Consider the following 17,923-nt stretch of genomic DNA (forward strand, 5'->3'; position numbering starts at 1 on the left):
TTGCAGTAGTGCTTCCTTTCTCTCTCTTCTCTTTGATATCCAAAGAAACCTTTAAACCCTTTCCTCTGCATCTATTTAAGGGACATGAAAATACCACTGAGAATCTCTAACAGCGTTTTAATCCTGATAACAGATTTGCATACAGGTGATAAAGGCCTTTTGTGCAGCATAAATAAATTCCTCCATTGCCTTGTGAATCTACCCTCTTCTAAAGATATTCATCAGGAGATAGATTTCCAAATTACTTATGATAGGTACAAAGAGGATACGTGCAAGCTATATTTTTAAACTCCACTTGTACAAGGGCTGGGAAGCCCTTAGGCAAAGATGCGCATCAGAAACATACTAATGACAATTTTAGATGGCGAAACAGTAACCACTCATGCTTTGGGGACTAGCATGCTGAGGGGAGGCTCTGTGAACACCCTGTTTGCTGGCAGTAGTAGAGGAGTCCTGAGGTTTTGCTATTTCCGATCTTCCCCTTGTAAATGATCAGTGTTGACATAGGAAGCCCTGTACTGATTCCCCTCTCTTCATGGAAGCCTGGCACAGAAAGTATGCCCATGACTGCCCAACTACCAGTTGTAAGGGAGCACCAGGCTGAAAAATGGAGCTTGTCAACTCTGAGAATGAGGCTGACAAGAAGCTGCTGCCCTGGCACATTCCTTGAATCTTCCTCCTGCTTAGGCCTGCGCCCTCTCCATCCCACGCCCATTTCATTGATGGTTCCAGTGCTGAGTGCCCAGAGTGGGGGGATGTGTCTTAATGGTGATACAAATGGGTCTTTAAAGGTGTATAACAGGCAGCAAAAGCCATGTGTCACTTGGGTACGAAGGGGATGTGTGTCTTCTTTCTACTTCAGAGTTTTCAGGGGAATGTATCACAATTTTGGAGCACTAGCAAAACTCATTTCTGAGTTTATGCTACATGGTTATGTGTTCAAGCAGCTGAGCTACAGGTGGTGCATAGCAAGCGAGGCTAAACCCTGCTGTAGGTAAGCCTGGCTTGGCATCTGTCAATCAGCATCAAAATAGCTGAAAGACCAAGGGAGGCTGAGACAGCCGTTGCTTTTAACTAGCATCTTTCCAGGTGAAGTTCAGTGTCTGGACGGTTTCCAAGAAAGCCTGTGTTGCGGTTCTAGTTGGTAACTGTGGGGAGGAAGCATTGGCCTTTGTGTTTGAAGGGCCAAGAGGATCCCAGAGAAGGGCCATTGACCAGGAGAAAGATCTTGCCCGAAGAAGAATGCTGATTCCACTGTCTTGTTTTTGGATATATAGTCTTCTTCCTTCTACTTTGTGTTCTTTCCTTTTTTTTTTTTTTTTTTTTTTTGAGGCCCGTATGCACACTTTTGACATTCTCCCAAAGTAGGTCAAGATATGCTTATTGAGTGCTGCCATTTTGAGGTGAGAAATAAAGATAACAGGTTTTTAAAGAGGAATGAGAGAAAAGTTGAATAAATGCCCTATCCCCATTTTAGGACAAAAGCCAAAATATTGCAAAGGTTAAGGAATATACCATATCTAAGCCTATTCAATTCCTTTCGTTAGAATTGGTGAGAACTGTCTCTTCAGAGCCAATTCAGTCAGGTCACCTTCTCTGACCTACTGAACTTCCCTTCCTCCAAGAGCTGGATTGGGATTCCAAGTATAAAGTCAATAGCAAGTTAAATGGCAAAAAAAAAAAAAAAAAACAGTTTGAAGGAAGAAACATAGATGATGAAGGATTCTATTTGTGGGAAAAGTATATTTGCAGTTTAGCTGACAGGTCAGACAGAAAATATGTCCACACCCAAAAACACTAGCATTCCGAAGTGTCATGGGCCAGTATTTGTTCAATACAAATGTCCCTCCCCAGCCCTGCTGCAAGATGCCACTGCTGCAAGGACCCTGAGGACTCTTCTGCCACCAGATATTATTCGAAATGGCTTCCTAGGAGTGCACCCAAGAAGCAGCCCGGCTCATAACCCAAGGGCTTGTCATTTGATCTCCATGTCTAAGAGCAGGTGCTGGTTTAAATTTTCAAAATAACTCACACTTTTAAAGACATGAGATATGGCCGGGTGCAGTGGCTCACGCCTGTAATCCCAACACTTTGGAAGGCTGAGGCAGGTGGATCGCTTGAGGTCAGGAGTTTAAGACCAGCCTGGCCAACATGGCAAAACCCCATCTCTACTAAAAATACAAAAATTAGTCAGGTGTGGTGGCGCATACCTGTAATCTCAGCTACTCTGGAGGCTGAAGCTGGAGAATCACTTGAACCTGGGAGATAGAGGTTGCAGTGGGCCAAGATCGCACCACTGCACCCCAGCCTGGGCAACAGAGTGAGCGAGACTCCATCTCAAATAAAAAAATTAAAAATAAAATAAAGAAAAGAGATATAAAACCAAGTGAAGTGCCTTGAAAAAGAGCTGACTCTTCCTCTTGGCTCTACAATCTTTCTTTTCTATGACCCAGGCCCTTTGGCAGGAGTGGCAGCTGTTTTAAAGTACTTGCTGGTCCACTTTGGGGTGCCATCATCTAATGCTATTTTTCTAATAGTTAAACATCCAGTTTAGAAGAACAACAAGAAAGCTTAGTAGAATTTGGAAGAGTTCTCAAATCCATATGGAATGTGTCTTGCCCTCACCTTGCACCTTGGGAAAAGAATAAAAAGTTATTATAGTTGAACTTGATTTAGTGTGAATTCCTCTTTACGGCCAACAGCTGTGAATATCTCTCTGAAACACTGTGGTATTCATCCATTCCTTCCTTTCATCTAGCTAGACTAGCCAGGTCTGGCTATATATCCTCCCTTAGGAGTGTACCTCTTGGGTCAAGAGTATGGAATAAATCTCATGGTCCAGCATTCTTGCTCTTTGCATCTTTCACATGCATGGATCAAGCCCCCTTCTCGACTTGATGTTAGCACTCCCTACCAGGGACTGTCACTAAGTTCTCTTCCAAGCAGACCAGCTCCTGCTCTGAAAGGATTAACAACATCTGCCCACAGTGCTTTGGTTTTCCTTCTTTAGTAAATGTCCATCCTTGTGGTTTAAGTAGACTTCGAAGTACAGATTAAATGTCTCTTGAGGTAAAGATCTCACACTAATATCTCTAGCTAAAGAAAAAATGAGATCCGCCATTTAACTTGAAACTAACCCAAGAGAAGTGGGAAACAATTGAAATATGAACTTTCTTCCCTTTACCCTTCCCTGTGGAGGCTACTGGTTATACATGTTTGGACTAAGGAGGCTGGTTTGGTTTCTATATCCAGGTGTCTTTGTTCATTTCAGAAACTTCACTATGATTCATCTCAGGGGAAACATTCTCGATTGTGAGTTGGTACTCAACTGCAATACCATTCTTTCCCTGGGCAACTCATGAGTGGAATGTGCTCTGTTGCCTCTTGTCTCATACAAGGCTTTCAGATGGCCAAGAAAAAGAGAGAGAGAAAAGACATTCTCTTAATTTCCTGGAGAGAAAGTATAGAAGTCAGTTGGCAGAAGACTCACATTTCCCACTTACATTAGCACCATGTTCTCAAAGATGGTGCATAAACCCAACACCCTATGACTTAACAAAATGCCACAGCTGTGATGAATGATGTGGCTGCATTATATGGGAGGAAAGAGAGGGGGAAATGACTGATTCACAGGTTACTTTTGTCCTCATTCAAGTGAATTGACTTTTTTGAGCACCTGCTGAGAGAAACTTTGGACTGACTAGTTTCTGGGGAGACAGGGGTGAGAGATACTGTTCCTGCCTGAAGCGAATCACTATCAGATAACCAAAAAAAAAAAAAAAAAAAAAAAAAAAAAAGCAGGCACTTAATGCAAGTGTCCTGCTGTGAAAATATGCTGTCTTAAAGACTTGCCCTGGATCAGGGCAGGCACCGTGAATGACCCTCATTCAAAGTGGGGGAGGTAAGTCAAGGAAAGTTCCTAGAGGAGGAGAGGCCTAGAGCTGAGTCTCGGAGCACGACTACAGGTCAGCCAAATAGTAAGTGAAGGAAGGGCATTCTATGCAGAGGGAACAGCATTCACGAAATCACAGTGACAAGGGCGCTTGACCAAGTGGATCCCATGGCTTGAGTGTTAAGGGCACATGGGAAAAAGGGGTCTGGAGAGGGAAAACCAGACCCTGGGGCTTGCAAAGGACATTCTCTTTTATCCCAAAGCTATTGAAGGAACTTCTGCAGCAGAATGACCTACTTAGGTCTACATATTAGAACTATGACCTTCAAAGCAGAGTGGAATATACATCAAAGTGTGGGAGGGACAGGGGCTTCCAGATTTGAAGGCCAGCAGAGAGGTGGAGGACGTTTCAGTAATTGAGGGGGGAAAGGAAGTGGGACCAAGGCAAGCAGCAGTGAGAATAGAGACAAAGGAGTATTCAGGGTTCTTCATGAGATAGAGCTGAGAGGGCTTGGTAACCAGTTGAATAGACAGGCATGGAGCAGGAGAAATTTAGAATGATGCCCAGGTGTCTGCCTGGAACATCTGGATAAGCCACGGTGTTGTCTAAGGCAAAGGGCATAGAGGAGGAGAAACAGAAATGGGGGATGGGGGGCAGCATGAGGCCTGGTGAGTGTGGGAACTGTAGAACATGCCAGTGGAGGTGTGCAACCCCCTTAATGGGCCCCACAGTGCACCATGCTCTTCGTTGACTCAGCCTCGCTAACAGCCCCGACTTCCTCTCCTCACCTGCAGTTTCAGCATAATATTACACTTACCTGAAACCAAGTTTATCTGAGGGACTTCATTCCAGATAGCTGGGTAGAAAAAAACATAAATGTGGGCTCCTAGGAAGCAAGGAGCTCAGTGACTTTCTTGCTGTACTTGCCTGTGTGAAGAGGGGGAGACTGGCACTCTGTTTCTCTTGCTGTGAGCTTCAGCCTCACCATTACGAAGCAACACCAACTGGGTATGCTTATGATGTGTGGCATTATGTTAGCACACGAATATAGAAGTCATTGAAACTGATGCATCATTTGTATATAGACATGATAAAACTAGAAAAAGAAACAACTGGCTCCAGGAACCTTGTGGAAATACAGCAATTAGGAGTGGAGAGGCCATTGACTGTGAAAATATGTTGTTTGCCTTTTCTAAGGAGACTTTCGTTAGATGAAACTTAGATAAAGTTTTTCTCTCCGTAGTAAAGGAAATATGTTGTCTACTCTGAAATAGCCGATATGGGGTTTTCAGTTGTTTTTGAAATGCAGACCTTTGAACCTCTGCTTCTCCAGAATGAGAATGGAAAAGTTATGGAGAGGTGAGATCCTCTTTAAGAAAAAGGAACCTATCAGAAACCTTTGTAAGAAGGGTCGAAAATCCAGCAGTTCTGAGGGTCATGGAGGTCTGAGTGATGGAGTGGGAGTGGCACAGCCCCATGAGTGGCTGGGACATGTTTGTTTCAGCATGGCTGCCATTGAAACTGCTCATTATTTTCTTGATGTTGATTTTCTAGCTGCCTGCTTGAATTCACTTAAAGGAAGGCCAGTATTGAATAAATGTGCTTTATTTTTGTTTTTAATTTCCAAATGCCAAGACATGGCCCACAGGGATGAATGCTCCTGGGCCAGGAGTTGTGCTAACTCTTCTCAGATAGGCTGACAGTCCTGAGGTCTTTGAAAAGCAAATCCTCAGGATTCCCCCAAATTCGAAAAGTCGTGAGACTTTTAACCTTTACTCCTTACCAAGCATATATTTTCCTCTGAAGTGTTAAGGACTGTGCAGGCACATGGACAGTGATATGGACACAGCCACTGTTTAATGACACAAAGCAGGCTGCTTTGAAACAGCACTTTCGCCTGTCATCTCTAATGGAAACTGCAGGGAGAAAATTAGGCCCTCTTTGTATCTAACATGTCAAAGTGGGTATTTTACTCCAAAATAGGCCACCTCTCACCTTCCAGGACCCATGTATGCTTCCCGCAAGCCTGGAGACTCCCCGGAGGCCTCCGTAGACACTTTCCAGCATCAAGGAGCACACTGAGGAGGATCCAGCTCCGACGAGGCCTGAGACCAATCCTGCTCTCTTTTGCACAGAGGCTGGAACAGAGCTGGGCTGCTTGTTCTGCTCTGGCCAGAAATAAAGACAAGCTTCTGTAACCTTGATGGTGCTGTTAAACTTCTCTTCATTTTTTAAAGGAACGTGAAGAGTGGGTACCTTCTTACCCCTCAGTTGGCTTTCCTCTTCTCCCCTCAGAGACCAAGGGTGCAGTCGTATCTTGGAGGGAAAGAGCTTTTGAGAGTAGCCTGGCTTGCTGTGGTAAATGGGAGTTGATCTTCCATCTGCAGTTAGCAGGACCACCCCTATGTGAGCCCTTGCGTGGGAACAAGGCTGTTCATGTTTCTCTCTGCCAGAGATGCCTTTCTCCCTGCCCTTCATGCTGCATTTGATATTGGGCTCTTCAGCAATACTGATTCCATCTTTCTCTCTTCTGGGGTTTCCCTGTTTGTGGGTCAGGTGCTGCATGGTCTGTTGATCTGACTCAAATTTGAAGCCATTTCTGCAGCATGCATTAAAGACAAGCAGTCCCAGTTCTAACCGGAGCCCCGCTTCTGTGTAAACTGTTGTACACACCACACAGCCTCCCTGTGGCTGATTTATCTAAATTCCAAAAAGGAAATAGAAATCAGCATGATTTAAAACTGGATCCCACTGGTAAAGACCAGCAGGCAAATATAGAGCATGTACAAGATGGGTGCAGCACTATTATCAAGAATGACCGTGAGAAGATAAATCAGTGTGGACTGCAGCAAGGTCTAGAAGGAGCTTTCTGAAGGATGAAGACTGTGGGATGAGACCCACTGATATGCACATGCATGGTGGTGCTTTGTCCCAGAAACCTCCTACCTGTTGGCATTCTCTCCTTGCACTTCCCCCTGAAAGTCTGCTACTCCCAGAGCTCTACCATGGCTCTCACCCCATGCTGTTTGCCAGAGAGATTCACCCACTTCTGTGGCTAAAACAACCGCCATGAGCTACTGACAAGGAAACTTATTCTCCAGCTCAGACCTTTCTTCCAAGACCTTGACTGCTTGACTTCTCCCCTTGTATGACCCAAAGGCATTGACAGCCAGCTGATCTCAAATCGAGTTTACCCTCTCTCTCTTCTCACCCCAAACCTGCTGCTCCCCTGTTTTCTCTGTCTCACCAAACCTGAATCAAAGGAGTCATCTCCATCTACTTTGTCTCTGTCACCCCCTGCTCTTCTCTGAGCTTCAAGTACTGTCAATTTCCATCCTTTCTTTCTCCTCTGTCACACATCCCAAGCCACCATCAGGATCTTCCTAAGTTCATGTCCTGGCCTCCACCGTCACCATCTGCCAGGCCAGTCTTTACATTGACAGCCATCGCCTTTCTAGCACACTCATCTGATTGTGTTCTGCTACTCAGGTTTCAGCAGTTTCTCGCCACTCACAAGATGAAGTCTACTCTCTTTGTTCAGTATTGCATATCTCAGCCATTTGACCCCCTGCCTATTTGACCCACCTTGTCTCTAGCCATTCCCCCTATCCACCCATGTGTCTGCTCTACCCTGCTCTGCCCTCTTGACTCTGCATTTCCTTCCTGCTTCCTGAAATGGCTTCCTCACTGTGGCCATCCTAGTGGAGACTCCAAGGTATTGTACTTTGAAGCTGCCACTCACTCCCTATGGCAAACCAAAAGGCTCATCGTTCTGTGCTCCCCTAGAACACTGTGTATACTCAGCGCTTGTCCTATTGCTATTGTAATTTTTGTGTAAGTCAGCCATTCTCTCTAGATTAAAAGTTCCTTAACGGAAGGGTCATGTCTTCACAGAGCTTGGACCCCAAGCATTCAATATTGTTGAATATCGAATATTGAATATTGTTCAGTATTCAATACTGAATAATAGGCATTCAATAAATGTTGAATGAGCAAATATCAGGATTCCCACACTTGACAAAGAAGTCAGTCCAGCATATAGCAAAAGCATCTTTATCTTTCTCACACTGCATAAGAGAGTGACTTTCTAGTTTGAGACCCCCAGTGGCATGTCCATCAGGAGCATCCAAGAAAGCTAAACAGCTGCGTGCCAGCCAGAGGCATGCATGCCTTCAATCACATATCAGCTTCTGTAGGAAACAGCTCTGCTTCTCCGTTTGTCTGTATTTTCCAACCATAGCCACAGCCCACAGCTTCACAGAATGTAAAAGGTAGATGGGAAGTTACAGTAGGTGGTTCTTAGCATTGCATCCAACAATGTGGCATCTGGACCACGGGAAAGGACCTGAGCTTTTAGTTTGAGTCTATCCCTGGCCAACAGCTTACAGAACCCAGTATCCAAGTCATTAGAATTCCTGACTTCAGGGAAATGAAATGGTCAAGGCTCTTGCTTCTCTGGTTTGTTTCTCTTTTAACAGTTTTGTTCTAATCCTTGGCAAGGAAAGGTGCCTCACCACAATCCAGAGGGTGAAAGGTTAGTAGGCTATGTTCTTAAGAACTGGGATTTCCTCTTCTTTGTTTATCTGTTCTCCTTACAGGAGGGAGTGCTCTTTGAGCACATGGCACTGAGACAGGACAATGCTTACTGTAAAAACAGTATCCATGTGTACCTACCTCAAGAAAAACAGGGCCAAAAGGCGCTTACATTCCCCAGGAATGCATCTAGAAGTAACTCTTCAGGAAGGCCTAACTCATCATGTTTTGAAGTTGGATAGGAGCCTTTTTTAGGAAAACTACTCCCAGTGGAACCCCATTTTGACTAAATGAATGAGGCCAGCTTTTCCACTCCTCTAACCAGGGCAATTCTAACTTGTCAAAATAGTTTTATAGAAAAGGAGCTAGCACTGATTGAGCTGGGATTTGCACCCCACCCCACAATTTCTGACTCTTAAAACACCACATTATCACCTTGGCTTATAAAGCACCATGTTTACAACACGATTCAATAGCTCAGGATTCTGTTCATCATCAGTGGATTTTGCACGGTTCAGCTGTAGGGCACCCAGTGAAAATTTGCTCCAAGAGACTGCTCCCTTCTCTTTTGTGATGAATTGTGCCCAAGAGCAGCACTGGGTTACCCAGGCTTCTCTGAATCATGATCACTGAGTTTTCTGAGCAGTGACTTGGGACTTTCAGGATGTAAATAGCAAACGTGAAACCTGGTGACAGAGTGATAACATGCCATTGGCCTGAAAGCCAAAGCCGTAATTAAAATCAGTGCCACTCACTCTGTAGAAGCATTAGCGTTATTTCAGCAGAGATAAAAGCATGGTGGAAAATGAAGTCTGGTAAAATAGCTCCAGGATGTTTCAGGATGGAAGGTTCCAGACTCCTGAGCTGCCATGTCCCAGACTCTTGATCCAACTGCAATTTGAGTTGAGGATGATGTAAGGGGTTAGTATGATGTGTTGGGGAAGCCTTGTCTGTTTGTGGTTATTAATGGTAACAGAGGGACTCTTGATTGTCATAGTAGAGTGAAGGGCTTTCAAGCGCAGAATGGAGTGATTTCTAGCCTGAGATAACTGAGTCTGTTCTTAAGATGCCATTGACTGTCCAATTTCAATTCTCCAGAAATTCACCTTCATTGACCTTTCCCTTACTGCTAATCAACAAGTAATCTCACCAGGCCCATCATCCCCACCTAAGTCTTTTGAGTTCAGGAGATTATCCCACACCCGCATTCCCTAAACCTAGATGTGTTTCACTCAGGAAGCAGAACCTGATTTCAGAATAGTCCAGGCCTCTTTCATCAATCTCAACATTTATCTACTCTAAACATTAAAAAATTGGAAGGTTCTCGCTTGTTTTGGAATATGTGTGGTCAGTGCCTCAGACTAAAGCATTTAGCAATTGATAGAATCCTGCAGTCAGCATGGTTGGTGATGGATAATACTTCATGAAAAACAGGAATAACATTTACCCAATGCTTTAACATTTCAGAGTACTTTACAGTCACTGTTTTTCAGCCACTGATAGGCTGTTTGGTCCTTATTTTGTAAGAATTGGTACATTGTAGGAAAGAGCTAGGAATCAGGAGATCTGGGTTCTGGTTCCCATTTCACCATACACTTGCTCTCTGATCTAGGATTCATGACTTCTTTTCGCCATCTTTAGAATGATCCAGGGATGAAGGAAGATGATTCTGGAAACTTTCCAAAGATCCTATCAGCTCAAAAACTCTGACTAAAAGAATATGGGCAAATATTTTGTTTTGGTTTTATTTAACAAGGTAATAGTTCTCCTGTGGATTTTCAATACAGTTACCATTTACTTTTCTTAACTTTGGAATCTCAGACTTGGGGGTTATTTCAGATGTACTTTAGAACTTCCATTATCCTATGGCCTAGCCAATCTTTGGGCCTTTCAAGTCCTGATATATTTTGGTTGACAATCAAGTAAAAAGTCAAAGATACATCTGGATACATTTCATGGCTTGGAGAAATGGTCAGTGGACACACCCCCACAACAGAAACAGTTTTGGGAATCAGGATGCCCTTTTCCCATTCAGGTATATATAGGGAGGCATTTTTCATGGGGAAAGATCAGGCTAGGAATGGGTAACTCCACCATTTTCCTATCACTGTGGGAGTGGCTGAAACAGTGTGTGAAAATCTGCATTGAATGTACAAAAATTATCTTGAGGTCGTAGTCTGCTCATGTAGCTCTAACATTCAAAGCCAGCTCTTTCCAACTCAATGATGAAGCGGTCCAGCTAATGCAGTTGTTCCCTGCCATCTTTTTGCTCATGAACCCCTTTGGGAATCTTATAGAAGCTATGGATGGCCCTCTGCCCAGAAAACTTCCCATCTACTCACAAATTGGGATATAATTGTAGGGGATTTGTGAATGCCCTGAAGCTCATGGACCCCAAGTTAGTTCTCCTGGTCTAAGTAGAGTAAAGGAGCCCACCAGTAGGAGTGTCAGGGCTGGCCTGAGACTTCTGCATCTTAGCTAAAATTAAATACGTAGTAACATAAAGATGTTTTTTTTTTTTCTTTTTTTTCCTCTGACCATCACCCTCTTTTCCTTTCTCTGTTCCTACATCTCTTGTCATCTCCTCATTCCCTCTCATTTCTCTCCCCATCTCTTGCACATCTTGCACCACAGATGTTCCAGCCTGGCTAAAAAGCCTCCGCCTGCACAAATATGCTGCGCTTTTCTCCCAGATGACCTATGAGGAGATGATGGCCCTCACCGAGTGCCAGCTGGAGGCGCAGGTATGTGCTTGAGGTGACCATTCCCTGAGAGGGTACCCCAGGTGGGACCTGAAGTTCAAGGCCTGGACAACCTTGTCTGGACCCATCCCTATGCCCACACAGTAACCCGCCCTGTCCTGGGAACTGTGGGGTGCTGGCCAGGATTCCATGGTGAGCAAAACTGGGTGGATTCTTGCCTTCAGAGTCCAATAGGAGATGGAAGACAAGCAGGGTCATGAGGGTGAGATCAAGTGGTGTGAAAAGGCATAATCTCAGCACACTCGAAAGTTCCAGGTGCTAGGGAGGAATTTCCTAGGAGAGGTAACATTTGACCACGCCACAAAGAATCTACATCCCTGCCTTTGCTTTTCTCGCTCTCTCCCTCCCTCCGCCGGAGCAGGGCTTGGCTCATTTGGGAAGTGACAGATCCATTGTCTGTTGTCTAGCCCAGTTACAAATCAGCCAGCTTCTAACTGGACTGCTGAGTAGAAGCACCAGGTCATGCCTCAGACCCAACCCAACATTTTTAAAAAGTCATGTCCATGCCAGTCTTTGTTGAGATTGGAGAAAATTATGCAAACTTTTTTTCTTCTAACATGAGACAATCATTGAGAATGAGATTTCCATAGGTCTCAGATTTCATTTCCCCTAAGGCATCTTTCCCCAGTGTGGATGCCACAGGCCGGTCAACAGAACCCCTGAAACTAAGCATGTTTCCTACCACGCTGTGCTCGGGTGAATGGATCTGACCAATGTCTTTATTTCCCTTGTTTAAAATGCTATTTGCATGTTTCACATTGGCCTCAGTTTCCTTTCAGCAATGATTTAAAAGAATCGATGGTCTGAATAGGCTAAAAATATTTCCTTTGCAGGAAGAGGAGATTGTACCATTTGGGCATGGCTGGTCTGGATGCACACCTCCCCGCAGATCAGCAGTTCCCCAGTGCTTGTTCGGTACCCTCATTTAACCCTGCAGGCCTGGCGGACTCCCAATATGGAGACACAACACAAAGCCCAAAGTCACTGCACATTCTCAGAGAATGAAAGGCACTCATTTCAACTTCCTAACATTTCTCCCACCTCTTTTTGAATCTTGATTGCTCCTTGAAATCCCAGGGATTGATGAGAACTGTTTCTAAGAGCATTTTTGTGTTTGGGTCAGAGTTGAAAAAAATCTAAGTCATCAGTTGTTCAATTTGAGGAAAAAAACAAGAAATTATTGAGGGCAAAGCCAGAGGCCAGCACAAACTTTTCAGAGTAATTTAATTCACTAGAACCCAAAGTTAAGGGTAAATAGAAATATACCCCTAGTGTTTCATCTTAGAGACTGGGTTCACTTGTCATTTGAGTCTTTATTTTTCTAGTAAAGATGTTGTTGATATTCCTATCTTTTCCTTCTTTAAGAAGAATTCTATGGAATAGTTGCTAGACATTTGAGTTAGAGACCTTATTTGAGAAAGGGCTGTCTATCAGGAAATTTGCAGTATCTATTATCAACAACTGTTTAAATCCTTAGGCTCACCATTGCTACCCAGTTAAGTAGATAAAATCCACAACCCTTACTGTGAATCCTAATCATTTACCGGAAGAGATGACTGAATTATGAATTTAAGTAATTTTCTATTCTAGTTTCCCTTAGAGTAACAAAAGACAGGCTGCAAACTAACAGAAATTCCCCGTGTTTTATGACACTCCATGTGGACTCTACTGGGCCGCCCATCTTTTCAAGATGGGTAAAAACACAGGGAGGGTTTGAGAAAGCCATGCATGTCTGTATGGGGTTGGGACCTTCAGGGAAACTGAGGGGGACTGAAATTATAAAGCCTGGAGAAAAGGAAGAGTGCATGACTTAAAAATTATCTTCGAAGACTGTGAAGAAATTTCATGCTGAGTAGAATAATTGGCCGTTCCGCATCTCTCTCTAAGATACAGAAAGATACGAATACAGATAAAAAGCATGGTCAAAAGACACAGGCAAATGTGTAGTCAGATGGATTTAGAATTAAGAAGATGGCCGGGCACAGTGGCTCACACCTATAATTCTAGCACTTTGGGAGGCTGAGGTGGGAAGATCGCTTGAGCCCAGGAGTTTGAGACCAGCCTGGGCAACATGGCGAAACCCCATCTCTACTAAAAATACAAAAATTAGCCAGGTGTGGCAGCCTGTAGTCCCAGCTACTTGGGAGACTGAGGTTAGAGAATCACCTGAGCCCAGGAGGTGAAGGTTGCGGTGAGCTAAGATGGCGCTACTGTGCTTTAGCCTGAGCAACTAGAATGAGACTCTGTCTCAACAAATAATAATAATATTTAGTAAGAAGAGGTTTATGACGATGGGTACTAATGCAAGAGGTAAGTGGATATTGATGAGCCAGTGAAAATAGAGGAACAAAGAAGACAGTAAAAGCCTCCAAGAACCTGTAAGCTGATTCTTAAAATATGTTTTAAATATACATTTAAATGTAACTTGTTATTTAATTACAGAATGTTACCAAAGGTGCAAGACACAAAATTGTCATCAGTATTCAGAAGCTCAAAGAAAGACAAAATCTCCTGAAGTCTTTGGAGAGGGTAAGTTATCGGATGAGGGAACATTTCCACTTTTGTTATGGGAAAGTGAACTAAGGAAAATTCTCCATTGGAAGTGTCACCAACAGACCTACTAGAGCATATCATGCGGTTTCCTTACCAAAGTCAGAGAAAACAGAATGATTTTGAAGTGAAACCTCCTGGTTGCATGTGCTTCTTTGGAAGCTGATGCCTCAGTGTGCTTATTCCCTGGGCCCAGGCTGCCTTGCGCAGCCATCCTAGAGCCCTGATGAAGTGCTTTCAAATGCACCCTTTTTATATGCATTTGTGTCTCTGCCTCGTATACATTTGTAGAGATCAGTGAGGTGACCAGTTCACAATCAGAGGCTGAAATCTTGGCAAAACAGGGCAAGGCATGCGCAGTGTGCTTTGGTCTCACTGTCCTCCCAGAGGAGGGTCTGTTTTGAGAAAAGCTGCCCCCGGAGTGGTGAATACTAACAGGTACGCTGCAGATTGAGGGGGTCAGAAGCATTTGGCAGGCAGACATAGTTGGCTCTCAAGAGAATCATTTCAGGCTTTAACTTAACAACAGAGTTGGTCCCTATGACTCTGATAGGAACCATCTCAAAAATGCTAAATGCTGAAAAAAGTTTATTCCAACGTTAAAAGCAGTGATCAGCTGCCTACTGTCCCATTTTGTTTGCTGCCTACACAGGTCCTCTTCTTACCTTTGTGTCTGGATGCTGCCCTGGTAACAATGTCATTTTTAGGACTTAATGACGACATGATTTCATCCAAGATCCAAAGGAGGGCAGGCCCCATGCCTCACACAAGTGAACCAGCATTGCCTCTGCCTCAGGGCTGGCATTCTTATGCATGAGTACTGGGAGGCAGGAGTGGTGGGTGGGAAGTTCTGTGGGTGTTTGCAGCCTGCAGAGCTTTAGAGGTAACCTCTTCTAGTAATTCCAGGGAGCTTTTGGATTTTGGAAGGGGACAGAGTATTGAGGGAGGTAGGGATAAAGCAAATTTTGTGAGCACATAAACATTTAATGGAGTGGTAATTTTTCAGCGGATGCACAAAGATGTGTGTGTATAATTTTATATAGACTATATAAAGTTATATTCAATGCATATATGTTATATATATTTATAGAATATACATATATAACTTTGTAAGGAACGTTTCTTTTTAAACCTCTGGCCAGATAGACAGAGGCTTCTCACGTGCACATCCGTGATTAAAGATCTCTTCTTACTTAAAGTGAATTACAGATCACAAGTGAGAAATCCAATGGAACCTGAGGTTTATTTGTTGTTGTTTTTAATTTTATACTACTTTAGAAAGCAGTTTGTCTAAGTGACTATTGCCATTTTTAAATTGAGAAACCATTCTCTTTGGGGAACATTCAAAAGGCCAATTTACTCTTTCTTTGTTAGAAAGTGCAGAAAATATTTTGCATAAGGATTAGATTGCTAAGTGTTATGGTAAAAGGGTGATTTTTTCCCTTCTTTCTGGAGCAGCCTTGAGGATTCATTCATATCCTCCATCACTGAGGAAGCGCACCCACCTGGGAGACAAATTCCTGTTAGCTTTATTCCCTGCAGCCTGGCAGAAGTCAGCATGGGGAACACTCTGGCAGCCCGGTAGCAAGGGTGACCCCGAAATGCCATTGACTTTCCATCTAGCCTTTGATAAGTCAGTGATGTTTTCTGTGTCCCAGATTTTGCACATAGAATAATAGTGACTCCCTGTTCACTGGAATGGGAAAGTTAAAAGGTGCCACCTACAGAGCAGAGTGTGATGGCAGCCAGTGGTCAAGTGGAAAGAAATGGAGTTTATCGAGTCTGACTTCTTTGAGAGAGGAGAGCTTATGTGTGTCAGATGACTGGGTTGAGCTTGAGTCAGAATACCCAAATGTTTGGATATCCTGTGTGTTGTCCCTGCCTAAGCTGACGAGCTGGGGTGGGAGGGAATCTCTCTCAGGCATCCACTGAGGACTCATCCCCTGTCCCTCCTCTCTTCTCTGGAACCCCTAACTCCTGCTTTGCAAGGGAGTGAGTTGTTTGTAACCTGTTACCACTGACGGCACCAGTGGCAGACTCAAATCAGCCATTTCTCAGGCATTCCCAGACACCATTGGGCTGATGATGCTGTTGGGAAAAGAGTCATCTGCCCCTGCCTTCCTCCCGTATTCTTACCTCACATAGATTTCTAAGGAGATAGCTGGGGCCCCGCCCATAGTTAGTTCATAATCAGTGGTGGCTGTCTGAGCTCTGTGTGCAGAGCTCTTTTGTTCAGTTACCGAACCCTTATCAAGCAGCTGCCTGGGACTCAATTTGCCCCATCCACTGGAGGTTAACCGTGAGTCATACATGGCTCCTGCCATGGGGAGCTGGGGACATGCATTGGGACAGTTAGATATGGCACCATATTATCTCACAACCCAGTCTGATCGACGTCATCACCATAGCAGGTGGGGAAGCTTCCTGAGGTGAAATAGACCGCTGTGCAGTGATGAGGTGGGAAGCCTTCAGAAGAGCAGGATGCTGGCCGGGAAACTCATTAGGAAACTATAGCAAGTCTTGATGGGACCTTGAACCAAAATAGAGGCAGTGAGGATGGAGGAGGAGGATAGAGATCATTTAGAGGGCGTCCAGTGATTGTGACGAGGCTTGGGTTTGAGTGTCACAGCATTTGGGGACAGAAAAGATAGGAGAAGTGGGGGCAGGAAATGGAGGTCCATAGGAAGGGTTGAGTGTGAGGTGCCTGTGAGACACGCAAGTGGAAGTGGCAAGTCAGTGACCAGAAGTGCAGGCCTACAGTCCAGGAGCCCCACAAGGTTTGAAAGGACCGATTGTGCGTCGTCTGAGTGTAACTGATAATAGGTACTCCCAGGAAGTGTGTGTCAAGAGCGTGGACAGGCCCTTAGGAGCACTGTAAGATATGGAGGGGCTGAGCAATAATATGGGCTGTGCTCGCCCAGAGGGTCGGGAGGGTTTGAAGGAAGGAATCCCGCCAGGTGCCATGGTAGTGTCACGTACAATGGAGATGAAACAGTGTCCTCTGAAATTGGCTCTCAGCAGGTCACTGTGCCATGATGATACAGGTTTCAGGGCAATGGGAGGAAACAGAAGCAGAAGCCTGTGACCCAGTTGGTGTGAATGGGTGAGTGGCCATGGGGTACAGAATTGTAGACTTCTCAAGATATATGGTGGAAAAGGGAAATTAGAATGGTCACTGGAGCAGATTTTTCAACATTTATCTTGAGTAATGAAAATGTTTCCACGTGGTTTTATTCACCATCCTGCCTTTTCAATTCACTCTCAAACTGTGAAGCTAAGCCATGTTCTGAGCCTGGGTCCCTGGCATGGAGGAAGGAAATACACACACACACTCACACATTCACCTCACTTCCATGTATTGCTGCTTACAGGAGGAGAAAATGCTTCTCTGTAAGCCTGTGCCTTTTCTTCAGACACATCCAGATCTTGTCCTCTTGGGTTCAGATCTGAGACCCCCGATTCCATCAAGTGCTGCAGAGAAGCAGCCGAGAAACTTAATATTAAATGCTAAATATTCCCGGAGTAATAATAATAATGCCTTATACTAGTAAGGTACATTGTATACTTTTTAAAAATGTTTCACCCCTATCGGTGGATTTGGCCCGTACAGCAAACTTCCTAAGGTAATCAGGAGAGCTGCTGGTATCCTGATTTTAAGAAAAAGAAACTCGAGTGAGTCCAAACTCCTTAGCAAGTTGGTTCGTAAGGACTTGGAAAAGCTCTTGAGCTTCATCTCACTGAGCCCTGCTCGGCCATGTACAGAGTCCTTTCATCCTTTGTTCCTTTCCTGCTGTTTCTCCTTTCCTGAAACATGCAGTGGTGGTCAGGGGTCCCTCTTATATGTTCCCACAGCTCCCTGCCCTGATGCCCATCATACCATGTGGGTCCCAGAAACTATAAGCACCTTAGAGCAAAGATTATGACTTAATTTGTTTTCATATCCCCAGTGTATAACAGTGCCTGGTTGATGACAGGGCTCAGCAGCTGATGGGTGCATGAGAGGAGGAAAGAACAAATGCGCTAGATACAGGAGTCCTGTCTATTTGAGAATCCCAATTCTTCTTATACAAAGGGAAGGATGGAGTTAGAGACACCACATGAGTGCTGGGGACACTTCGGCTGCTCAAGACTCTCTTTTCCAGATGGTTGGCAGCTTGTTGTTGTCATATGCCCAGGAAAGGCACT

The 17,923-nt window shown here is 44.4% G+C and overlaps 1 protein-coding gene across 6 annotated transcripts in view; it reads left to right on the top strand.

Moving 5' to 3' along the window:
* Positions 1-17,923, top strand: part of SAMD4A (sterile alpha motif domain containing 4A) — a 235,685-nt gene that overhangs the window by 181,733 nt on the left and 36,029 nt on the right. For 5 of the 6 annotated variants that reach the window (XM_017873663.1, XM_017873665.1, XM_017873664.1 and 2 more), the window contains 2 exons: positions 11,061-11,170; positions 13,631-13,717. In XM_017873663.1, the coding sequence (XP_017729152.1) occupies positions 11,061-11,170; positions 13,631-13,717 (197 nt within the window). Of the gene's footprint in view, positions 1-11,060; positions 11,171-13,630; positions 13,718-15,933; positions 16,038-17,923 lie in introns of those variants that run through there. The other variant, XM_017873669.1, reaches the window with a different exon arrangement.

The sequence above is a fragment of the Rhinopithecus bieti genome, unplaced genomic scaffold (genome assembly GCF_001698545.2).
Source record: "Rhinopithecus bieti isolate Rb0 unplaced genomic scaffold, ASM169854v2 scaffold_7985, whole genome shotgun sequence".
NCBI classification, from domain to species: Eukaryota; Metazoa; Chordata; class Mammalia; order Primates; family Cercopithecidae; genus Rhinopithecus; species Rhinopithecus bieti.